The following is a 26791-nucleotide window of genomic DNA, read 5'->3' on the forward strand; positions in this document are numbered from 1 at the left end:
CCCCGAAAAGGAAGCTGGCCTACCATTGTAAAAAGTGGCCACTGCAGATAGGCCTGCTGTGAATGAGGCACCCATATTGATGCGGGGAAAGAAAGGAAGCTGGTGTCCACGGAGGTTGGGGTGAGAAACATACATCTGCTTCATCGATGATGGCTCATTCCTTCCGCATGAGTGAAAAGCATCTGGATGAGATACATTTAGGCATGCGTGTGAGATTTTCACGCAGTGGTGTGGAAATGACAGCATTAGGGGTGTCTGCTGAGCCGCTCTTGCTGGTGGCCTTGTCATCTTGGTGTGGTCGTCAGCATCTGAAAGTAATGACTTGAGAAAGGCGAACTGTCTTCGTGAAAGTGAGTTGACGCGGCAAAACGGGGCAAACTTGACAATTGTTGTTGTTAGGCTTGAGTGTGTTCCCTTTTGGGTTACCTTATTTTAAGGTTTCACAATGTGCAATTTTGACTACCCGTAAGTTTTTGTACGTTTGAATTAGGTACGCTCTATCATTTGGTCTTTGATATATTACTTAGTTTTATACCGTAGCCAAAAAGCACCAGTATTACTTGTCACAGTAACTGTAACAAGTTACTTTTGGAAACTGTACTAACTGTTACTGTAACAGAGTTACTTTTTTTGGTTTGTGTAAATGCACCATTTAATTTTCACTGGTAGCGTGCGCATGACTGGCTGTCTCTTGGCTTTGCACTCTTCCGTACTCAACACTAGTGCGTCAATAACGTTCACCGCTACTGTGTATTCTACACACAGCAGGCATTGAGCGGGAGCTGACCAGATAAGGCCTTTGTTTAAGGCTTGAGATTTAGCACGAGGGGCATACATGACAGATACAGATACCGGGTCTGATGATTTGGTTGCCATTGCAGAATGGTCATCAGAGCTTCAGGTATTATTGAATGCTTCCCATGCTGAGATCATGAAACTGGGCCTGTGGTTCAACACCAAGAAAATAGCAGTTGTCGGCCTCACTGTTGGGAAGAACACAGAGAGTACGCTAACACTGGGCGGAGAACATCTCACCACTCGAGCGTTGTACATGTACCTGAATGTGTGTTTGGGGGCAGACGAGAACTTGTGTTGTGAACGGGGGGAAAAGCTGCGGCAGTCTGCACTACGGGCTCAGGCATCGTTAGATGCCGGGTGCTGCGGGGTTGCAACCGCTTTGGTATGGTAAGCGAACTGTGGAAGCTAGTTTATGTGCCAACCCTGACGTTTGCCAATGCTGTGATCTGCCTCTCATCGGAGACCAGGGAATTGATAGAGCGACAGCAAAGTGAGTTGGGTCGTATGGCAGTTGGGTGCCATGGCACCACCGCCAACGAGGCTGTGCAGGGCGATCTTGGCCTGTCCTCATTTGAAGCAAAGGAAGTCTCCAGAAAGCTTGCATTGAATGGCTCCCTGCTGTTTATCAAGTGTGAGTTCTGGGCCCGTTGTGTCTTTGGGTACCTGGAGGCAATGTTGTGCTTGCCCAACTAGTGGACGTGTAGACTCTACAGGTTAGAGCAAAACTACGACCTCTTCCAAGAGCCCGTGGAAGCGTACTCGGAACGTCGTGGGCACAGGAAGGGCGGCAGATGATTGGTGAGGTAGAAGAGGAGGAGTGGCATCGTGTGGCCTCCAAAAAATCATCTCTAGCCTTGTATAGAGCCCAGAAAACCACGATCGGCTAGGTGCAACTGTGCGACAACAGCCTTGGCAGCATGCTCCTTTTCGAGGCTCGGGCAAGGCACCTCGTATACTGATACAGCAAAAGAGGCTGGACAACTCACTATGAAATTTGCCGTGTCGTGCGTGTGTGCACAACGGTGAAGCAGTGGAGAATGTGGTCATTAAGGGTGATCGATTTGGACTGAGCACCAAAGTGAAGGCAACGCACCCACTGCATGTTGCTCTAGGGTTCGATGGACGACTCAGTGAACATGCGCACTGTGGTGTGGGCAAAGCACTGTCTTGAACTGTGGAAGAGGGCGACCCTCGGCTAATAGTAGTTGGTGTGGTGGTGTGTGCACCTGTGCAGGACAAGCATGTGCCACGCGTCATAGGGCTGAGACAATGGGTTTCTGTCCTTCGGCCGCTGTACTTTCACGTGTCTGGAGGGCTGTATGTAGAGCACATGCATTTTTCTTTTTTTTTTAGGGGAAGGGGGGGGGGAGGGGTAATGGTAAAGAACTTTCACTCGCCCGTTGTAGAGGGTACATCAGCATTCACGTCATCACTGTCACCTCGGAGAAGCTCTGTTTGTTTTGTTTATATTTCTCCCGGTAAAAAAAACGAAAAAAACGTGTTTTCACACAGTTTTGAACGTTTCTTCAACCGCTAACATCTCTATAGACACAACTAGCAGCGCCCCAGCCAAAGCAAACTGGTGAGCGAGAGAGCACGAGAGAGAAAGAGAGAGGGAGAGAGAGACAGAGAGAGAGAGAGATTGATCTGTTGGAATGGTTAGCTGCAACCAAAACAGGAGCTGCCTACTCCAAACATTGAAGTTATGAAAAGGTGTAGTGACTGCCTTAATTGGCCAGTTTCATCTGGGCGAAACACCAATAAAAGCTAGAAATAGGAAGAAGTACTTCTTACTATTTCGCCGACCAATAAAAAAAAACATGCTGTGGCGAGTGCAGAAAGCTCAGTAAGATACTATTGTGCAGCCTATCCTGGCTGCTGATGCGACGGCGAAACGAATCTAGTTCTGTGGCGACATTAAAAAATTGTTTGTGTTTTGCGTTCTTTAGTACCTTATGACAGTTTTGTAATTTCAATCGTTGATTTTTATCAACTTTCGTTGATTGGTTTGATTGAGTCCTCGTCAAGGCATTGAACCCGGGACCACCGCTTTATTAAATCAGTCGCTCTACCGGGAGGAGAGCCGTTTGGCTATCAAAAAATGCAGAAACTGCAAATTCGCCTCCTCGGCGTAGTTTATGGTCACAACTAATGAAAAACTGTGTGTCAGATTAAGCAATATGGGCAATGTAATTTATATCACTTTTATTGAATTTAAACAAACAATTAGATGTCCCATGCTTGAGCAAACTCAATTGAAATTGACTTTCAAGAATTGTATGAAGGTGTTTTGGAGGAAAACCCATTAGCAATATGCAATAGGCCTTCAACAAGACTGAAACTGTAGATAAAGAGCAGGTAAAGCAGGTAAAGAGCAGGTAAAGATAAAGAAATTCTCTAGGTAAACGTTGAGCTTTCTTCCAATTTTTTCGTGGGAATATTTTCTTGGGGACGCCCTAAAGCACTCACAAAGCAGAAAAAGTTTTGATTATCTTGCCTGAATCATAAAAACTCATCAGAATAAGACCGGTCACCTCTTCTTTTATTTAATGAAGTGTCTCGTACCCAGAGGGTCGGCGTTTCCAGGGTTTGTAAGAGGTAACTATGTGGTTAAGAAATGAACTGTTAAATATAGGAGTAAAACACGGACAACTAGATTCACTCCGTATGTGCGGGAGAGATGACATGAGCTGATTGTTTTACAGGTCTCGGTTATTTTATGTTCACTTCTTCCGTTCTCTTCGTCGTCAAAGTCTCGAGAAAGGTAGCTCTGGCATCTCGTACTTACTGTCAGACTCTATGATATTCCAGGTATGGAGCGCATAAAAATTCCACACGCACACACGCAATGGTTTTAGAGTCACGTCACATGCCTATACCCATTGGGAAATAGATGTGGCTCATTTTATTACGCGCCACAATATGATAGCTTATCTTCATTTCAAAATACGCATCTGTGTACACGGTTTCCTTTCGTTACCTTATTTCTTCCTTTTTTAACCTATTTTCTATGAGAACATTCTCGAGGTTTTTTGGCTGCTAAAATTTAAAATTACTCAGTCACGTCTGTAGGTTTGACTCATTTGAAAAAAAAGTAGCCGATCATCACTTCTATGCTTGCCAAAACTTTGGGTTGTAACAGTGATGGGGTTGTTTCGCTGTACCAATGATTACAAAATCTCGCCAGATATCTTCTATTACTCTCGGTCACTTCTTCACAGTAATAGTTTTTACCAAATTTCTCTCGCGAATATTACAGACGGGCATACGCCCCAGATGGCGGGCGGCTACCGAAGATGCCCACTACGCAATTCGATCCGCCCGGGGAATGAGCGACTAAACAAGCAACGGCTGGCGTTTATCCATGGTGCATATCCGTTGTAGCATGTGGTCAGCACTCGCGAGAACTCAATGCGCGGAGAGGGGAGCTTTAAAAATAGCAGTTGATCCAGCTGCAAATTGCCAGAGGGCTGGCGCTCCGACTGAAGTCCGGTTTTCATCATATGTCTGTCACTGGGCGACGTAGTTTTCTTGATAACAGCTCAGATGTCATAGATAATGAACTAGGTCGCGTTGGTCGCTTCCCAAAGCAGGTGGCGGTATAGATGTTGATATCGCTCTTAGTGGTATGCGGGCAATGTTAGTCGGGGACGTTCCCGTTTCGGTGCCTTTAAATATTTTCAGCTTGCCGTCACCGCACTTAGAGAACGCTTTGCTAACCGTGTGAAGTTCAAAAAGTGTGCAGTTTTTCGCTGAAACCGAAGAAGGTGAGTTATACGAAATCTATATAAAGTTTCCTTAAGTTGCATAAGTGCCGCGGTAGACTTTGTGCTGTTTAAGTTTACGCGGCGCATTCGTGTGGCGTGGAATTTTATTATTTGGGTGCAGGTTCTTGCTGCTGCGTGAGAAATAAAATGATAGTGTTCCGGATATTGCTTTTGGCTAGAAAAGTTAGTGTTGTATGGTTAAGTAAAATAATCAGATCGGTTATATCGTCTAAACCAAATCGATTGAATCAAGGTTGAAAGGTTTGTTTATCACACCTTTAAAATTCTTGCAATTGAAGCCAGTGTAACGCATTGTGTGAGATAGAACCCGCCGCTCAGCTTCAATTTTGCTTACCTGGGATAACTCCGTAGAACCGGCACACTTTGCAAAATCCGCAACGGCATTCGCAGACTGCGGCGAAAGCAATAGAGCACGCTGCAAAAATGCTATGCGTAATCAATTATATGGGCCGTTTTGACGAGCCCACGTTCTGCGAACGCCCGGCTGTAAATGCGGGAAAACAGCAGCGGAGTGGCAGCGGCGGAGGATGTCGGCTCGGCGAATCACGTGATGAGTTGACAAGGGTACGTCACATCTGTGGTCAATTGGCGATCAAAGATACCGCAACGGCCCAACTGCTGCATGAGGTCAATAAAGCGTTGCTTTTAAAAATAATTCATCTTAAAGCCGAGCGGGATTGCCCTAACCTTCATAGATTTTTCATGTCGCATTAAAACCCCAGCGCACGAAAAGAAGAAAAAGAAACACAACCACATTTATGTTGCTGCCGTAGTGGAACTATAATGCCCCCATGTTATCAGCCGATTGCGTTATTACGGCACAATTTAGCCACAGGCGTTAGTAGAGTTTTAGGGGCGAAGCTCCTAAAGCCATGGGTCTGTCCATCCCTTGTGTCTCGTGGTACTTGACCGCCGCATGCTTTCGGAGATGTTGCAAAGTGGGCCGCGTTGCACGCGCAAGAACCGGCTGCAACCGGCAGCGTAAACTCGGCACCGGGAGCGCGAGCTTGTCTGTGTTCGCCAACGTGCACTGCGAGGGCGAGATCACGCAAGAGATCACAACACGAACGCAGGCAGTCGTTCTCGGAGATCGAACGAGACGCAAGGACCTTTGCTCGTTTCCCCTCGTCTTGTTCGGGCACAAGTTCGCCCTAAATAAAAGTTCTTTCTTTATCGTTGTGTCCCATCCTACGTGACAAATTGTGGTGAGGTGCGGGGTAGTCCTCGATGGCGCTGGGTCTTTCACCAGGTCTGGGCCTGGGAGCATTGACTCCGAAAAAAAAGGTGATTTGTACAATGTACGCACACAGTCTTACGTCTTTCTTAATGATGTAATGGGCGAACTTTCACGGGAGAGTTACGGTTACCGATGATCCACCCCTCTCGAGCTTCGCCCCACTTATCATCATTCATTCCGTGGATATGGCGTGATTTTTTTCTACTTGGCGCGTGAGAGGCATATGCAATGGCAACTAAAACAAGCTCATGCCAGCCACAGAGGGCTCTGATTGGGGAGTATCGCTTTGCGGATAATCTGCAGCAAAACACGAAAAAACTGCTGGCGAACGTATAAATTGGAAAGGTATTTTGCCTCCACGAAAAAAAAAAAATATTTGCGAAGTATTATGGGGATTTGTCCTTCTGTAGAAGGATAGATATTTTTGCGTGTTGGTACTGGTTATGCATATTCAACGGTGTGTTTCTCCTTCTGAAGCCGGCAACAGGCATAAAGTGCTTAATCTGCTTTTTAAAAAGCGCAGCTGTTCTGGCGGAGCGTTTTCCGTCTGTCCACAAAAAAAAAAAACCTCGAAGTGTGAGTGTGCAGGAAACCCACGAACAGGTCAGTAAAATCGGCAGTTCGGATGTTGGTGCTGATACATCTTATTGCAGCGTTTGAGACAAGAAGAAAGCAAAGGAGATACAGGCGATGACGCCAACTCGCAACTGTTTCATTACGCAAAACGAAATTATATACACCGAACAACAACGTGCCCCGGTTGACCGCTCGCGAGTGTGGTTTGGTATATACGTTTAACGAACACGTGCACAGGTTACGCCTCGATAGTGTGTTTTGATAAACATAGACACAAGATTACAATGTTCCCATACAACAAACAACCCGCAAACACTGAAGTAAATAATTACGTAAGAAAAAAAATCATTTTCATATTAGGCCACCGACGCGTGGCCCACCCCAACACGAACAGGTGTTGATATGAGCCCCTCCTAAAAACAAAATCTGGTTAAATATGCGCCGGAAAAACAATCCAGGGCCATTATGCCGTTAAACGGCCAACCTCACCACTGGGCCACCCGAATGCCCAGGGGCACGGCATTGTAGACGGTGTGGAAGCATACAATGAGCACTGAATTGTTAAGAAGTGAAAGTTGTGTTCCCACTCAGTGCGCAACAGCTACAAGGAAAAATGTGACATCGCAATACTTCATCGACTAGAGACAAATAGGGTATTTTGAAGCGAAAAAAAAAACCTAAGAACGCATTTACACGCATATTCAGTGAAAAAATATTCCATCTTGTCTTTCCACGCCGTCTCATTAAGAGACGGGAACGCATATACACGCATGTGTTTGTGAGTTTGGCAAAAAATAATGAAGAATAAAAAAAAAGCAATGACCTAATTCACAAACTAAGCACAACCGGAAACAATATGAACACCACCACATGAACCAAAAGAAAGAAACCACGAGAAAACAACGCTTTCCGTGGTTGGAAAATACCCTGGGTCCCTCGCATAGTAAAACCGGCTTCTATTCCATTGCGTTGGCGGAGTTATCCATCGCGTGCTGTCCTTTTCGCCAGTTCACGTGTGTTTGCGCCTAAAGCGCGAGCCGAAGCTTAGTTCCCCCTAGAGACGCGAAGCGTGCTGCGGTGGGTTCTACCTTATGCTAACGTTGTCTACTTTGGGAGAGGTGCTAAAGATTCTCCACAAAACGATCCGGGCCTGCCAGTCATGGAGAACTTTCAGCGGCAAGTTCGGAAAAAGTCTGATGTGCGGCAGCGCGGTCTCCGACGAAGGAAGAGGGGCCGGCAGCTTTGCTGTTTCTACCACCGGCCACCACTACTGCAAGCTGCGCTTTTTTTAGCGGCGAAGTACTTTAGAGGCGCGGGCTTGGTCACAGTAGAACAAGCTGTCAATCGAGCGTCAAAAAATAAATGTATAATGAATACAACCGTTTCAAAATAAACTAACTTGATTTAAACTAATTTAAAGAACACGAATAATCAGGATTCAATTGCATTGTTGAGATATTTTCCTAACAATTTTGTCTCACGATTCGTTTCAAACCCCAGGACTTGCCCGGTAACACACACTTATTAGCATGCTTCGGTGTCTGACACGAAGAACGCTTACGGCCAGTCTGTATCAAATAAAATGGCTTAGCTCCGGCTCATCGCAAGAGATGGCGCCACCACCACCGCAAGCGCGCGATTGCTCCGCCCAAGGCGGTTCTCCGGCGCTCAACCAGCGCCCACCGTTTACTTAGATTTGTAGTACACTTATAAATCACCTTGCTTCGCCCCTCACCAGGTTTCACGTTAGTGGAGAGATCCCGGTATTTTTTGTCAGCCTAGAAGGGCAGTATACGGTTTAAATTTACTAATGATAGGTCCCAGAAGTTCTATCCAAAAACTTCAAACAGGCCGGTGTAGATTACACTGCATAAAAAATAGAAAACGGCCCCAAACGTTTTAACATACGTTAAGTGTAATGACAATAACCGAAATATTCCATCAAGCCGCACGAATGTACCTGTATGCACCTCAAACTAAGCATATAGAATAAATATCTCGTATCTAGTGGACACCCCGTCAGGCACCGGAAACGGTTTATTACACTTTCAAGGAAAATGTAACGGGTATACATAATTAAGTGACGTGCATTTCGTTCGAAACATTTCTGCTGCAGTGCGTTCAAAACGGTGTCATCAGACATTCAGATATAACAATAAATTTGGGATATCGTGCTCCGCTCGTAGAAACCGTAGCTGTTATACGAAATATTGAAAGAAAACGTATACAGTAATACAGATAATAAATACAAAATCTTGCGCGTTTCTCATGCGCACATTCACCGAAAACGATATTTTGGCAGTTTAGCAGCAAAAGTAGTCACACAAACTATAAAAATTTAAAACACGCAACACAGGTTCGCTGTTAACATGAACGACCTAACCAGACGCAATGTATACTCATCGTGGCGACGTTCTACGAGTTTGGCGCCAAAATTACTTCATAGGTATGAAAAATAAAATCTGCGTGATCACCACATATAACAATGGCTAGGAAAATGGCAAAAGAACCTATAACGTACCGACGTATTCGCTATTTGGACAAACGCTCTCGCCCAATATCTCAACGTATTCTGTATATTTTCACAGCTGGCATGCCATGCACACATATGGACCTCATTGGTTCTTAGTGTTGTCATAAAAAGGACAGTGACTTATGGACCTCCTTGGACCTTAGTGTTGTCATAAAAGGGACAGTGACTTATGGACCTCTTCGGTTCTTAGTTTTGTCATAAAGGGGACAGTGGCTTCATGTCCGCACGATACCTGTCCGTTAAAACGAAAACGCTTTGGCAATTCTTTCAACCTGTACCCAGCGCTGCGGCTAAGGCAAACACTTACATTACTTTCTAGGGAAGCGGAAGCAGATGCGAAAAAAAAAAAAAGATCACAAAGGGGAGCTGCAATGCCGTCCTCATTGACTTATAAATCTTTGAAGCTAGAAGGGGTGACAGTTGAGACTGTTGTTTACTTTTGCATCAAGGTTTCCTCGGGCTTGACAGCTGTAACCTAGTGAACGAATGCCTTAACATAATGAATTAACGCAAAACTCGAGCGTCCATTTTGTCGCTATTAGCCTAGACAAGACAGCCGTTCCTCTACAGGTGTGGTTGCTAAGTTCACAATTGAAACACACCTACCCAGTGTTCCCCAATACCTTGGTACCTTAGCAGTATGAAGTTCTTTTGTTCTGAAGTGGAGCTAGATAATTCCTTTACCTATTTCTCGTCAAATAAATGGCTCCTGCAGGGAGAAGAGAGCAGCAAAGTAAATCCGCAAGAGGTTTCCCCAAATCCTTACTGTGTATTTACTTCCGATAGCAGATCCCACCAGGAGCTACTGCGAATTAACCAGTTTACGTACAGGATTCATATGTTCACGTTAAGTGTACCGCGCGCAATGTCCATCAAAAATGAACACCCGCCTATTTAAATCTAAGCGGCTGGTGGATGTAAAGGCAATCATAGGTTTGTAAAACGCATTTTTCAGTTTTCAAACCGCCAGTGATGAAGTAAGCATATCCTTAGGAAAAAAAGTTAAGCCTATGCGCCCCGTGGATAATCAAAACCGCAAAGTGAACAGAAGATATCAAAGTAGTTCTATGCCATAAAAATGGAACTTCAAAAACTTCAAACAACTTATAACGCTTTGTGAACTTCAAGAAGTATGGCACCGCTCAAATAGCCTGTACTGCCAGTCCAGTGTCTTCTTGTGTTCGGTGTCTTCTTGCCCTTCATACTTCCTTTCATTTAGTAAACGCCAAAAAATAGGCGCAAGATATTTTAAATGCAGAGCATTTCAGTAACTGACGATGTCACCAGCGTTGACGTCCGTAGGCGTGTGTAGTCGTAGTCCGCACCCCTCCCCCTACACTATATAAAAAAATACTAACCGGCGCCTGGTTTCGATCCCCCGACCTTGCGGGCGGAACGCAATGTGAATGGTGCTCTACCCACTGCGCCACACAGCCGACACACAATGGGAGGCTACGAATGCGCCTTATATCCTTGCCTCATTCAAATTACTGCTGACGAGCGCTCTCTCGTCAGCAGTTGCCACAAGTGCAACAACATTAACGTAACGGAAACTACTTAACGTCGTGCGCCCCCGGAAATGCTCTGCATTTGATCGTGCCCCTCGCGAGAGGCATGTTTCACTGCGTCGCCATGCGAACAGTTTGCCATTATAGTTTCCGCCCGCTCCAGTCGGTGTCGCCACGGTTCAAACCACGGCAGGGGAGCTGCGCGGGCGTTCGTTGATCGGCGGACCTTCCGGCGTGGTGGTTTTTTTTTTGTATTTGGGCTATGTACTTAATTCAGTGACCTGGTTAATAGAACTTTCAAAAATGCTTTATCACGTTGTCTGCATAGGCGAAATTGTTTCAAACTACTAGATGCCTTGCTATTGCCGCACATACCCTCATAATTATTGGCACAAGAAGTTTTGTTCAGTTTGTTTCACCTTATATGTACCGAACGACTAGGACCATTCTTTGTTTATTTTACAATAGCCGTGGACTCAATTTTAGAATGCGAAACAAACAACGCTTTGAAAACATAATTAAAAATCGTGTAGCTTTGCACTGGTGATGCGAAGGTTCGGTAACCACACAAGCTGGCTACCACACCTAGCTGAATATAGTTTCGGGTAAGCTTGGAGAACCGGCCAATTTTTCAATGTCGAGCTATCGTTACCCCTCCAAGAAGTAATACATCGTAGCTCATTAAAAAGTATGCAATATATGCCTGCCCGATAGCTTTGCCGTTATCCTCCAAAAGTAGTGTAGCGGAGAGTGCGGGTTGGACGAGCGTTTGCTCTAAATTCTTGAGCTCGTCCGGCGTCTGCCGTTTGGCCTGTACGGTCGGGCGTGCGGGACGCTGAATAAGATGTTCAAGAATGTTTTTGTTTCTCGGCCTTTGCCGTCTTATAATTTGACATTATTTCTAAATTTAACACTGTCGAAACTGCCACTCTCGTCGATACAAAAATTTGTGTCATCCACTCCGCGTTGCCTTTCTAAAATCATGCTTCCACATTGTATCTAACCTCCGACTGGCGGCGACACAATGTGCGCCACCCCCGGGCGGAGCGAGGCAAAGCTACAGTTAACCGGTGTCGGACGCACCTAATGGCGTCAATACTTGAGGCTTTTCCTGCCTATGTTCGTCTGCCCAATCACCAACCAAACAGCATCGCTGTAAAAAGCGGCGACATAAACAGGTAATAGCAAACAGCCCATCGTCGACATCCGCAAAGGCGATACAATGTACAGTAACAAGTGAATTACCCAGCACCAGCGCGAATGCGGAAAAAGAATTTTTCCGATACCTCTTATTGATGTATTTAGCTTGCAGCGACATGGGAGAGGTAGAGGCTAAAATATGGGAAGACCATTTGTTAGAGGGCATAACGTAGCTGGTAGGAAAGAGAACTAGTGTTGGTCAAAACTCGAAATAAAGCAACAACGTCTTTCTAAGACAGAGGCTACGAGGCCACAATAAAAAAAGGGTACGTGTAAATGTAACGAGTGTGCTGTAACGGGAGTCAAGTGGCGTGCGTAGCTTAAAGAAAGAAAAAAGCTGCTTTGTAAGCGTGAAAATGTTTTGTCCGCATTTTAATAGAAAAATTGCTGGCTAAAACATGAATGAGTAGCTTGATGCAGTGGATGAAGGCAGATAAGAAAGAATTTTGATTGAATTCACAAAGCATATGAGATTACAAATCAGAGATTGGCTCTAAAGGAATAAAAAGCTTGCGTGAGTGAAAAAAATAGTTTTTAGACTTGAATTTATTTTGAAAATAGACGCGTCTTCTTTGTAGAATGCGGGCTTCCTCCGCGTGGGCTTCTTACGACGTTTGGATATCGCCGGCATGGCAGTGTGTACAGCTTGAAGGCCAGTTATTTCCGGACACTAACCCATAATAAACTTGGAAGCAAAAAGTTTGAAAGAGGTGCGATTTTTTGACATAATAATGTTTTCGACCGGCGCAATTGAGAATTGCTTTCTCTAAAAATTATCGCTCAAGCGCCAAAACGTGACTGATGTTCGCAAAAACAGTAATGCGGTAATTTAATGTGAAGCTTCATCCGGCGACCAGCTGTCCCCGAATACTGTTGGGTTATACCGATATCAACTACAAAAATATGTGAACGTTATGTCTATCTTGGATCAAGATTTAACGTGTGCTGCTTTTGTGGAAGAAAATCCGAAATATATGTTGTTTTTAGGATGATCGATGCACTAACGTTAACATGTACAACCCAGGAAGCTTAGCCTTTGTTTTAGAAGTAGCTTTTACTTAGGTATATAACTGCCCGCCCATGCTATTCCCAGAATTTTACCAGCAGCGGCTGCGATGTCGTTTGAGAGACACGTAGGAAACATTGTAGCACACTGAGAAACTCCGTATAACGAAGTGATTACGAAAGCAGTATGTTGCAGTTACCATACCACCACAGTCATTACCCGTTAGAGTATTTTTTCATCTCATCCTTGTTATAAACTTCACGCATACAAGATTTTACATGGCATGCCTGATTGCCATTTTTTAACATAAGCATAGCTTGACTTTTCGCCATGTGTTGGGGAGAGTGCTGCTTCTTGCAGCTCTGTAAACTGGTGTACTTCTGGATTTTCTACAGAACTAGATAAACCTAGCTTACCGGAGCTTAAACGACCCATGTTGCCCAGAAGGCTACTCTAAGGTGGTAAGAAGACGAGTAACACGTTGATGCAGCTCTCCCATTTAGATCTCGCCCGTTATGGCGGGAGGGGTGGTGGGTCCTAGCTCTTGCGTGCGTGACTTCACAGCGCTTTGAAGTGGTGCCCTTTTCAGCAGGGGGATTGATACGCCGAACTTTTGATGAAAGCAAAGCGTTACTAACCTAGTTCTGCCGAGTTTCATCGGAACCGGCAATTTGTCCTTCATTTGAGCTCAGCCGCCGCCTTGACTGCGCATCACGTTACTCACCGCGCCGAGATCCACCGGAAGTTGTCCCATGGGCTTTCCGCTGCTGATTCGCTTGACCAAGCGACTAATTGTAAAAGCGACAGCGCCTGCCTAAGAGCAGCGGCGCGCTCACTAGGCCAGATTGGGCACAGATTACAGCGAATTAGGGCCGTCTTCTCCGATGGTTGTGCGGTAGCGAAAGACATTCAGCCATCGTCGGAACTCGCCATTTGACCAAACGGTAGATATCACCCGTGTATGTGGTTTACTGCAGAGGCTTCTGAATGCTAAGCGCGCGAGGCTATTGTCAATGATTGAAGAGCAGCAGTTACGCTCGCAAAGCGCCGGAAGCGAATGAAGCTAGAACGAGGTATCGGTTTGCCTATTCAGGCTTTGGTGAGGTACACCCCAGCCTTTTTTCACGTGTCGCGCAATCGAAGTAAGTTCTTTCTACCGAGGTATGTGAGAGATGGAACCTCATTGTGGAGCCTATTACTTCCTATGTATGGGATCAGATAATTCCTAATTAGCAAGTGGACATTGTTTTCCTGGAGATCTAAACACGCCTTGAGGTCATCTTTTAAGGTGCAAGTCCCCGAGGCATTTGCTAGGTTTCCGGACAGAGTAGGCCGGAGTTTTCTTTATTTTGGTTATAAGGCTCTATTGCTTTCATAATGCCTATGGTTGTAATAGTTCACAGCCATAACTGTAAAAATATGTTTTACTAAGTATTTACAAGTATTTAAATTTTGCACTGATATATCTGACGTCAGTTAGGGCATTCATGCCTTACAAGAATATTGATTTAACAGCATTGCACGGCGCGTCCCACCTCGGGATTATTGCTTGTCAATCAATATTTGCATACAAGAAGGAACAATGACAATTATTATTAAAGAAGGATGCCACAGAGTTTACACAGCCGAGGGTACCTCCCGTGCAGAGTACAAACGAGCCATACACACAGGCAGGCTAAGCGTTTAATCATTGAACCAATATTCGAAAAGATGAATAGATAGCAAGTACCATTAATATTAGAGATCATAATAATTAAATACATATACGAAGAAGAGGATAGACATTTCACGGTCGTAGTTATTAATGCAAGGTTCAGTGCAGATAATGGTCATTGATCACTAGCAGACTGTTGAACACAAGTGACTTTTCATTGATTTAGGAAATAAGCCTCCAGAATCAATGGGTTTGATGTTTGTGGGCAATGAATTCCGAACATTATTCCTAAAAACAGGACTGTTTGCTTGCAATAAATTGTGCGCACTTTTGGTTGCAGCTGAATATTTGTTCTGCGAAACTACAAATATTATCGTTTAGAAAGTGTAGGGCAGAAAAAAAGCAGTAGCTTTAGTTCGAGTTTGATAAATTAGAAGGCCTAGGTTTAGATATACTGAGTATGTAAGCTTAAGTATTTTCAGATTCCCTTAAATCGGAAAGGCAGATGTCTGGGCAGGATTGAATGTACCCAGGCATACTGCCTTGGTTTTGGAAGCGTTGATGGTGAGACATGTGAGTTTTGTATGTGTTTCCTAAGAAAGGAGGCCGTAATTGGCCGTACTCCTTGGCTGTTTTTCATGAATAAATAACGTCGTTATCTAAAATTATTCTCGTAACAAATAAGGTTTGCTTATGGTGGGTTTGAGAAACCATAAAGCATGTCTTTTGTGGAATTTATGTGCAGTGTATTATCGTTACATCAAGAAACAATGCTGACAAGGTCCTCATTAGTTCGCTTCTTAACGTTGGTAAGAGTCTAGCCACCCACCAGGAAATACCGTCAAATTCTCTGCTTAACGAATTGAATCATAATTGTTAAGGCAAATGTGTAAATGAATGTTCTACATAAAAACAGCGACCAAAAAATGGATCCTCGTACCTTCACAAATATAGTCGCTGCGATACGGGATAAGCAAATCGAACAACCTGATAATGGTCATGTCATAAGATTTTAGAACGGCTACAGCCGTTCCGCATATGCCAAATTATTACAAATTTGACAAAACTATAGTATGGTTTACGGTATCAAATGCCTTATGAAAGTCGAGAAATATTGTCGAGGCCCAGCACCCAATGACAAATTGCCAATAAACTTTTACCTTAACAATGAATTCTGTTACCCTGAGTTTTTTAGAAAAAGTAGGGCCAAAACCGAATTGCTGCGTTGTGAGAAGGGTAAATATTTCAAGGTACTTCGTGAGGTGCTCCGCCACAAGTTTCTCGATTTTGTTTACTTAAGATTCATGTGATTGTTATCGAGCGATAGGTACCCAGTGCATTTCAATCGCTTTTTTGTATACCGGCACAGCTTTTCCGTGGTGTTACGAATGAGCGAGCCTCTGCGCGGCAAGCTTCGTGCAGCTCTTTGCTCCATTGTGACGGAGCCTCCAGTACGTCCGTCTTCCCAGGGGGCGCCTCTGTGTCGGTTACTCAGGCTTCAAGCGACAGCTAACCGATCCCAACACACCGCAAAGGACATGAGAAAAGCCGGCACAAAGGCTCCTTGCTGTCGGTGTGATTCAAACTTCGGCGGCGACAAACGCCCAGTGTGACTTCATGACTTCGGGCAGATTGTAGGACATACAAACTTATAATGCAGAGTAATCTCTCGCCAAAAGAACGTATCTAATCAATGGCAAGCATTTATTCCAACAGCCAGTACCCATCCATACGAGAAGTAGGGCGGAAGGCCCAACCACTCTGTCGATAACAAAACTACACAACACTCACCAATACCAACACAACCTCACCAACCCTCACAAATGCCAACAGAAAACATACAAAACTCACCAACAATACTCTGCGAAAGAGGTTTAATCATCAACAGCGTAATCGGTAACCTCGAGCAGGAGAGACAAGAATACATACCCCAGCTAATAAACCACCGTTCGAGGGCTCTGACATTGCCATCCTGAAGGAGGCTCTAAGATATCTCAGACAGCACGCTGATGAATAAACTAAACAAGCCCATATCTCATCAATGACTCCTGCAATTTTCCTCACACCCAGTATGGCGAAATGAGGCGGACTGTTTTAAAATGGGAGTCTTTGAACGTCTGGTGCACCAAAGTCTCGCGAATTACATGGAATCGCGAAATTCTATCCCCGGAGAATCTTTGCATTCCTTAAAACACTCTTGAACAGAGATGTACTCCTGAACATCAAGGAGCATGCTGTCAAACATCACAGTCGAACAAATAATAACGAAAATCAGGGCACTTGCGCTAAAAATGACTTTCGAACACGTCGGTCTTGAGGCCATATTGCAGAACCCTAAATACTACCAACTGTGGAACGTATACCAACAACTATATCAATCCCGTAATTCGGAACCGCGAAAGTCTTCGTAGAAGCCTTAATTCGATCTGAATTGACCAGCGAGGCCACAGTGATGGAACTTCATAGTTAGACTGCGCAGTGAAATGATGCGGCACGGGGCTTGAGCGACCCATCACAATAGAATTAAGACGACGAGTTGCCTGAATGCAGGCTTGGGGATTTCGGGCTGGAGGCGCAATGTGGGCGAGTTGCAGCCGGGGGCGTACCGCTAACACAGGACGGGGGCCGTTTTCATTGCGGCTATGGTTGTGTAGGGCCAGTGAGAGTTGCCTGATAAACGATGCACGTTGCTGGAAGGAAATTCTCGAATGTTCTTATTGGCGCATTCCATTTGTAGCGCGCAAAGCAACTGATCGGGAAAATGAGAGGGACCAGCAATAAAACAGAAGGCATCCGGAAGGTTGCCGAGGCAACCTTCCGGATGCCTTCCTTATGCCTCCACAAACTGCTTAGGAAGATAGCCTTCAAGTTAGGCTAAACTACATGCGACGGTGAGTGCACAAAGTGCAGTAACATACTCCTGTACAGGCTATCTCGGTTTCTGAATGCCACGTCGATACCGACGTCTTTCTGTAACGACGTTACTGGAACTTGTGAAATGTTGCTTCAGATTTTGCAGCTTCGTCGTATACGGAACGCTGAACAACGGCGGTGTTGCTGTCCTTAGTAGATGCATCCTGTACAGCTGACTCAGTGGCCCTGGCAGCATACGACAGAACCGGAAGTCTGGATAAGATACACTAACCCATGGCACCGAGGCAGTGCAGGAACTGGGAGTCGACATTTTCCTGATTGAAGATGAATGCGCGTCATACCAACCGGACGTTATCGAACTATGGTGCTCTCGCGGCCAGGTAACAGGAGGGTGGTCGGGTAATGGTAGGAGTAGAGGCGGCTGAGCGAGCCCGATACAGCTCAAGACGTGGCAAAGGCGCAAGCGTTGTTACACCTTTAAAAAGGTGCACCCTCGTCGATATTTTAGATGCGGAGCATCTCTTGCTCGGGGGGATGTCCGCCTCTACTCCTACCATTACCCGACCACCCTCCTGTTACCTGGCCGCGAGAGCACCATAGTTCGATAACGTCCGGTTGGTATGACGCGCATTCATCTTCAATCAGGAAAATGTCGACTCCCAGTTCCTGCACTGCCTCGGTGCCATGGGTTAGTGTATCTTATCCAGACTTACGCTGATGGAGACTACAGATTCTACCACAGAGACGACATCGACAAGAACATGGCGGAGTAGTTTCGGCACCTCGAGAACCACCGCCTACTCACCATCACACAACAGTACTTGGGTGCCGTTACCACCGGTGTGGACCCGGACGCGGAATTTCCTCTTGGGCTACTAAACACCAGATCATTCAACATATTAGCAACACAAAGGAACCACACGGAACCCCCACGATGCTTCGCGTCCTTATCAGGGTTCCCCATAGGAGATGGTGTAAGTTTTTATCCCACGGCAAAACCCGCCAAAGAAACACGAAGCATGCGCTACCGCAGAATAAGGCAGAACTAGAACTTTATTCCGAAGCGTGAATGTATATACACAATTGCCAGTGCTGTGCTTGAGCCATGTAAGAACACAACGAAAAACAAAACCCAATCTCTAACGCTTCACCCACCTATCATTAAAAGCACCCGATTCCTCTAGAAAAAATTGGTTAAAAATACCTTGGATAGAAACGATGCGCCTCAAAATACACACTTGCTACCAATACGCTTTTCGACACCTGTGGCTCCGTTCAAAACAACCTGTACACCCTGAGGTTGTTCAAGGTTACACACGTAAGAAATTACGACCCACAGGGGGGTCACTTGGGGGGGGGGGGGGGTGAAGGGGTCAGCTCAAAAATCTCGCTGGCCTGTAGAGGATCCAGATCATGCTCAAGTTGGTTTGACTACAAAGTTGCATTAAAGGCACCCACCAGTTTCGCACTTTCCGAAATTCCGAAATTGCAAAGTGTTTGGCGGGGCCCCGCAGCGGCGCCCAAAGGTTTGAAGAGAACTAACTAATAAATCGGAAAATGTGCCTATAATGCAGGGGAAACATAGTAGAACCAAAACAAAAAACGCACTCGAAAAACACTCGATGATAAATTCGAATATAGCATACCAGGATCCACTACGAAACAGCAAAACACCCAATGACCGAGCTCCGTATGCGGAAGCCACGTTGTCTGTACATTTTATGCCCGGTATAAACCACACGATGTTTTAGTGACGCTTATTGTAAGCCTTGATACGACAAGAACCTTTGATGAGCGCTAAAGCAAACGATTCACAAAAGAGCGGACATGATCAGGCATGGTGCGAGACATCGCTACCGCCGAGATTACCGACCTAAGCATTAAAAAAACGTCTTGACTATGTTGTCCATACACGGGTCTTTCTTATGCTTGGTGTGGCCAGATGACCTACAGTTCAGTCTGTGCCCTCAACAACAGAATATGCAGGGTTTAGTGGGCTTGGATGGGAGTATTATTTAAGCCATTTGTGGCTTGACGCTCTGGGGATCTAGGAGCCGTGGTTGGCGTTCCTAGGTTAACAAACTAAATTGAAATTTTTGTTATAATTTGCTCTGCGTATTCTAAGTCAGCGTGTTCAGCGAAAAAATTTGCTCACACGTATTTTTTTAACGCCACCAATAAAATGCCAGCAGATTGCCTAATCTTTTTAAGCTGTCGTGCCATCCTACTGGGGCGCACAAATTTTTACTATCTACGAAGCCGAATTGAGGGGTTCCTTTTGCCTCCGAAACTTCGGAGGAAATCACCATTTAAAAGTAGTGTCCATCATATAGGCGTCAGCATGAACTAGAATTTCTGGAGAGCAGTGACTACAACGTTTTATTTGTTATTTATTGCTGGTTGGGTCATGACATCAGACAAAATATTACTACTTGTGGTTCATGTTTCACCCGAAGACACTGCCTTTGCAAGACCTTTGACCCATGTTTGGGGCGGTGTGTTCTCAAAGCAACAGAAAGGCCATCTTTGCAAAGGTTTGCGGCCTCAGTCGACGGATGGAGCGACCGCAGAACCGAGGACAATTTGCTGCGTTGCTAAGAGGGTGACCTGATTCCTGACTCGCAGCGGCAGCGCCGACTTCGACCAGCTGGTTGCGTTTTGCTTTATAATTGAAGGCCCATACTTCCACTCAATCCTTTCGGTCTTTAACGTACCGGCCTTTATTCCTTTATTAATTCCGTGTTCCCCATAATAAAAAAAATTCGGGGAACGAAACCCGCTCCAGCCAAGCTATGGCAGGTTAACAGCCAATAAAAAATAAATAAAAAGGAGCGATAACCCAAAAATATTTTTTTTTGTAGAAACCAATTTGTAGATGAGAAAAAAAATAATACTTAGCACCAAACCAAACTCTCCACGCTTACCCAAATCACAGGCAGCAAGCTAATAGCGAACTGGTGAAGCACCAATGACAAAAATAAATCAGAATCAGTACAAATAAAACATACACCCTAAGGCAGCCCCGCACACTGCGAAAAGAAAAAGGTAAACAGTGCACATATTATGTGGCATCGCACAGTACCGAAAAACGGTCTACAACGCTATATAGCTGACACCAGTCAACAAAAAGTGGCATCTATGACTAGCTTGTGAAAGCATATCTCGCAAAGTTTCAAAAGCGGAGAGAAACAGCATGCCGCTATATCCTTGTACACTGCATAAGAAAAAGACAGACAACACTCAGTGCATGTTGCGCTTGCACGAGAGAACTCCAGTCCCACAGCGAATCAGGATACGCTAGCCAGCACAATTCTGCAGCCCCGCACAGTGCGCACACCATACAAGAAAATGCTGTTCATGTGGTATTGCAGCACCGCACACTGCAAAGAACAAAAGCCTGTCACACCAACACGGAAAGAAAACTGAGCACATCACTCGCGGGAAAGTACATCTTGGCTCGGGGCGCTGAATACCTGTCACACTTCAGGCAGTGCCTTTGAAATAAACTTAACGAGTTCCGTTAAAATTTCAACTGCTACACAGTCATTCAATACTGTCCGTAAATGAGGTGGTTTCAGTGCTTTTCTTATTACATTGTGGAGTCGTCGAACATACACAACTGTTATTGAACAATCTTGTAAATAGTGGGAAATGGAAGGTTCGTCTTGTCCACAGAAACATCGACATGTTACCGTCAGTTGTAACCTATAAAAATAATGTGGGAACCGTCCATGTCCAGCGATGAACTGAGTTGGCTTTTTTGGTGGGTGGAAGAAGTAGGGAATGTCCAATACATTGGGTATCCGTCTGTACAGTTCTGTGTCGGTATTTTTCGTCGACCACCTTCGCTGCCATTGCAATTGACCCTCTTTTGTTAATCGAGATCTCATCATGCGTTTGGACAGTTTACCGCGGGTATCTTCTCTCGTAGCCGCACTTGCCGCCACCATGTCCGCCAGCTCGTTACCCCAAACACTTGAGTGTCCCGGTACGTGACAGAGATGACCAGAAACAACATTCGCGAGAGAAAGGATGGTTATTTTCAACTGGTGAACTACGGTGGATTGATAAAACGGGTTGTCAAGGGCGATTATGACAGAGAGGCTGTCGATGTAGATGTGAACCGGAGAAGAAGGTGGATTATTAAGTAAGAACTGAAGTAGTTTATTCAGGGCTAGTGCTTCTACGTCGAATGAAGAGGTTGGGGTAACGAGCCGGTAACGGCGCACTGCTGTAATAGAATCAGGCCCAGACATGATGACAAAGCCAGCACCAGCTGAAGTAGAAGTATGCGACCCATCTGTGCAGGCGTGTAGGCCAGGGATTCGTAATCTTTTGTTAGCATCGGCAGCATTAAGCCTCCCGCTGCTAATTCGAATCAATCTGGCTGGATGAGTGAGAGAGTCAATGGGAAGGTCTACGTCGTATGGTTCGCAATTAATGGAGTTGAACGTGATGGATTGCCGCTCAGAAAACAGGAGAAATATAAGTACTTGGATGTCTAGGTGTATTTCTAGAGGTAACGTATTAGCTATTACCTCTAGAGCAACCGTTCTTGTTGTCATGTACGCTCCTGTGACCGCAAACAGTGTAGATCTGAGAAGCGAGCGTATTATTGCCCGAAGCATGGAGTGTTGACTCGTATACGACCACGCAGGAGCGGCGTACGAAACGGCTGGCATCACAACCAAATGATGTAATAGGCGAAGATGCTGTCTATTTACAATGGTGTGCATACGACTTAAGCGTATCATGGAGACCGCAAGATTTTCGACGACGGTTCTGCGGTGATTAACGTGAGCTACAAAGGTTAAATGGTTGTCGAAAACAACCCCAAGGAGCCTCATCTCAGGCACATATCGTAACGACGTCCCGTAAAGTCTCACTGTGGGTTTTCGGCTTGCTCCTCGTTCTCCTCTCGAAACCAGTAAGTAGGAACATTTCGTCGGATTAATCCGAAGTTTGGCGTTGTTGCTCCAAGTGGTAATTCTGTCCAAGGCTTGGCGAGCCACTGTCTCAAGCTGCCTTCGCGTATGCCCATGTATGACAACGATCGTGTAATCCGCGTATGCCTGAAGATATATGTTATCAGGCATCGTAAGAGAGAGCAGACCATGGATATAAGCATTCCATAAAAGCGGGCTTAAAGGTGAACCTTGGGGTCTTCCCTTTGTAGCTGCATGGGTAATGCTTCCGGAGTGTGAAAGAAATGACATTGTTCGGCCCTCCAAAAATTAATGCAATAGCCGGTATATATTGCTAGGGCACCGTTGAGACCGCACCGTTGCAACCGTTGCGACTAGACCGTTTCGACCCGGCCTAGCAGCGTTAGAGAGTAAAGTGACTGCACGGGCAATGAGGCGCACAAAAAAAGATATAGTTATTGTGGTAAGGCAACGCCGGCCCAAGAAAAGAAAGAAAGGATATACAACCAGAACATTTCGTTGCCAAAGCTACCAAACGTACCACTTAGATGGCGAGAGCCAAAAGCAAGGTTTATACAGTTCACTGCCGGCGTTCGAAAAACGCTGCGATTTGGCCTTCTAGATGCTGACGAAGGCGTAGCTAATGATCTGAGTCTGAATTTCTGGAGTAATAGGACTACAATTGTATTGTGGAAGCTCCAAATACACAATGTTTTGTCTACTACAAAGCTCTTCCAGTGTAACTTTCTTTCCGATTAGGCGGAAATGCGGTTCACTGAAGTTTTGCTTCTCGAGAGAGAATACATTTACGACACGCTAGGCAAGCACCTTGTTACTAATAAATGGTAAACCAGCATACTTGGCTACTTATGATAATGCACATTTTTATGTTAACTATGGAATAAACACAAGTAGACATGAATTACAGTAATGAAATAACATATGATCCATTGACATTTACTCCATCGCAAGCAATGCCAATAGAAAGCTGTTGAACTTTCATGCCTCCATCGCCCTTTCCAGAACACGAATGACAATTTTTAACTAGAATGCATTTTCGGCTGATCGTAAATTTTTTTATTTATAGGACTCTTGAAATTCAAATTTGTTAACGACGGTTTGGTTCTTCAGAAAACTATTGAAGGGAGTTATTTATTCTGAGATATTAAAACGTGCTTCTGTGAAAAAAAAGTTCTTTGCCTGTCTTTTATCTCCTCAAGGCGAGGTCAAGGGTCTTTTACGAAATACCTTTAAAAACCAATGCTGCCACTGAATTTATGTCTGCTTATCACTGTACCTCAGGTATTTCCATGGTCTATTTTTCACCAGGCTGACATGTTTCATCAGGTGCTCTTAGATCCGCCACGGTATTATGTCTGAAGCGTTCATTGCACCACAGTGATCAGTAGGCAGACAAAAAGTGCATAAACTACGTGTGAAAGGTAAATTTTTAAATGCGAGTGATTGCAGGAGAAATATGAAATAGTTCCTTAGTAAATGCGATATTCAATCCGTTGTTTCACGCACAACCTCTACTTTTCTAACCCTTAGTGCCTTACCCACTGAAAGCACCGCAGGGAAGACCAAGGTGTACTGGGGTGCTCAAGATGGGCTTACCCGCCCTCATGTTGATGAAAAAAGAGCCTAAAGCATGTGCCTTCCGGGTAGATGGAAAGTAAATGCCAGGTAAACGCTGCCCCCATCAATCATCATAACGAGCCTTCTTGGCGAGTGTTATCGCAACTGATAAAAGCTATCACTTTCAACACTTGCACGGCAACTACAGATTCTGCTACTCGGGATTCCTACTGTTCTTTATTGAGTTCTGAAATATTTCCAATAAAAATATTTTGTTCAACCCTAAGAAGTATTGGATCAGAAGAGGCAGCCTCGGGGGCTAACTGCCCCCATCACTTCGCAGCATTAAGTGTGATCGGTCTACAAGTAAACTTAGACGACATTTCGGTACTTCTGGCACGCTCTGACTGGTTGTGCTGACTTAAATAAAAAAGAGGTGTTTCTATTAGAAAAAAAATTCCGTGACTCCCAATCTACGAGAAACCAAAATTTGATGGTGAAAAGTTTAGCCAAAGCTGTTTCTTGCCAGGCATTTGGAATGTCTTCATGATAGGAATTACAACAGATGATAAAGCTGGAATATTCATATGTCTGTCGAAAAAATTGAGACAACTTCAAGCTCATACACCCGCTAAAATATCCCCCTCAACGGCAAGGAAAGTTTCCGTAGTGGTTTTACTGCAATTGCACTTGCATTATAATGAAGATAGTCCACAATTATCTCGCTAACGCGCACATAGCGCTTGAAGCACTGGGTTTGTGGGGCTGGTAGTCGCACAAAAAGAGACACTGATTTCAACAAAGAACAGCAGCATTAGCACTGATGCGCTAGACTGTTATTATTCCAGCACTACAACATTGAAAACATTTTATTCAAGACCAATCAATAAACAAATCCAACTAGACAACGTTGAAAGAGTGTCTCATTATTTTTAATTTAAAACACTCGATGAGAATTTTTTTTTCCGCGTCATCATTCAGTCACTTTCGACGCACGCGCTTCAGGCGGGCGATTAGCACATGCATGATGGTGATATTTTTCAATAATGACCACGTATCCCGCAATTGTAAATTAAAATATTTTCGTTTGTCTGCCCACCCAAGAGTGATTTTCTTACAAAATATAAAAAGCAAAACTATTTGTTCGCGTTGTTTTCAGGGTATGAGAGTGATCATTTTTGTATTCGCTATATTTAAATATAGGAACAATAGTTCTTGTCATACAGGGATTTAAAGAGAAACTGTGGCACAAAGCGAGGAAGGTAGTATAGGCGCTTCTTTAGTTAGGCGCTTCTTTCTCCTGTCGCCTGCAGCTGACGACGCATAGCGGGTTTATCTATGCGCATATGCGTAAGATAAGGCATGAACATGGAGTGGATATTATCTTTCGCTGGCTTCGGCACCTCTGCAGGTGGTCAGACTGAATTATCACGTACGCCTTTCACAGGTTGTAACCTGGAGCACTGGAGGGGCTGTTCGGGCAGGTGAAAACATCCCTAAGGGTACCATGAAGACTCTTTTGTTGCTGGCACTTATTGGCGTCGTATGCGGTAAGTTTGAAAGGGGGCAAAAATAGTAGTAGTGTTACGGAAACAAAGGCAAATGTAATATAAATGTGTCTATTTAAATTGCAGAAGCGCGTGAGATACGGTTGAAAGTGTTTTGTGCCGATATAAATGGTGTTCAAAGAAGCCACCACCGCACATATCAAAGGAAAGGCCAAAATTAAACTACCCTACTACCATACCCCTCAGGTAGCAAAGAAACCTCGACTCACATGCTATTTTTTAAAGCTTATAGCGCCATATAATAAAGAAAGGCGTGAAAAAATGTTCAAGCACGCACCCGTTGAGCCCAGTGTTTTGTTAATAAACATTACAGACAATGTGTCTACCCACAAATAAGGGTTAATGCGAAGATTTGTTCCACCGCAAACGGAGTCGATCCAAGGTTCAATCTCGCAAGATGTTCTATTTCGTTTGGGTTTGGACGTTGATCATGATGATGTCCTTGAAGCGCTTGACACATACCTACTCTGGGAAGGACGAGGGATAGAGTGCACTGCACACCTTTGATCGCTGAGCCTTTGTGGAACCCACTCTGTAAGTTGACTTTATTTCACTGCGTTTTGGGTGTAAAGCTGCGTACTTTGGAATATTAATTTGCATTTTGAAGACCTTTGCTTTTGACCGGAGGATCCTTCGCGTTTCCACCACCCTTCACTTCACCCACGATCATCATCATAAGAAGAGAAAGCCGAGCTTGCTAACGTACAACAGAGGCAGACAGTCCAGACCTCCAACGAACGCAAAGGGAGAAATATCGCAGGAGATTTATTATTCTCGTTCAATATGTATGAAGTACACGACGGAGAAGGAGAATACTATGCCCGCCTAGTGGGACCCAAAACCAGGCCTTGAGAGCACCAGTCTTGTGGTGGAATAATTACGCTGCTTCCGGAGAAGTGCTCCTATCCACTTTCATGGGTACTTACGTAAAGGTAATTGGTACGGGCGCGTGGAGGTGGCAGCCGGCACCTCTTCGACAACTCTGGACTAAGGGAACCCACTTTTACTCCCGGGACGTGACTGAAGCGTCTAAAACATGGCGGGAGGGCGGTCGACCAGCGCTGAGCCCTCTTAAGCCTGCATCGACCTGACGCTAAAAATATTACGGCAGCCCAAACAAGAAAAGTTCAATTTCTTTCGTAGTACGCCTTGAGGTGACCACGTGGACAACGTGAGGCCGCGTGCGCTGTCGTGAAATAACGGAGTCGCTCTCGCGGATCACCTCGTAGATGGTTTGGCAAACGCTGGAACTTAGAAAATTTCAAAATTTTAAAAGCAGGAGTTTCTCACTCAGTCTGCGTCGTATAATTGCAGGATCCAGCATCCACCAGCAGCTGGTGCGTGCTACGTAAGCGAGCAAGCTGGCAATCCTCTTCCGCTCGCTGCAGGTATCCTTAGACGCGGGGTTGATGTAATGGATTTTACCGTATGAGAGCACAGTGGTGATTATCGTCGTCGGCTAACACCGTGTACAATCTCGACGGAGGCCAACTGCGTGCTTTTCCGGGTAGCTATATTTTACATTAGGATGGTATAAGGGAGAATT

The 26791-nt window shown here is 44.9% G+C and overlaps 1 protein-coding gene across 1 annotated transcript in view; it reads left to right on the forward strand.

The window, feature by feature from the left end:
• LOC144164402 (carboxypeptidase inhibitor SmCI-like) overlaps positions 1-26791 on the forward strand; it is an 88079-nt gene that overhangs the window by 8085 nt on the left and 53203 nt on the right. Inside the window, exon 2 of the mRNA XM_077694921.1 lies at positions 25125-25227. Coding sequence (XP_077551047.1) covers positions 25185-25227 — 43 coding nt within the window. The 5' untranslated portion in view covers positions 25125-25184. The remainder of the gene's footprint in view (positions 1-25124; positions 25228-26791) is intronic.

Source organism: Haemaphysalis longicornis, unplaced genomic scaffold (assembly GCF_048455015.1).
Source record: "Haemaphysalis longicornis isolate Haplotype H1 unplaced genomic scaffold, Haemaphysalis longicornis Haplotype H1 scaffold_13, whole genome shotgun sequence".
Classification (NCBI taxonomy): Eukaryota; Metazoa; Arthropoda; class Arachnida; order Ixodida; family Ixodidae; genus Haemaphysalis; species Haemaphysalis longicornis.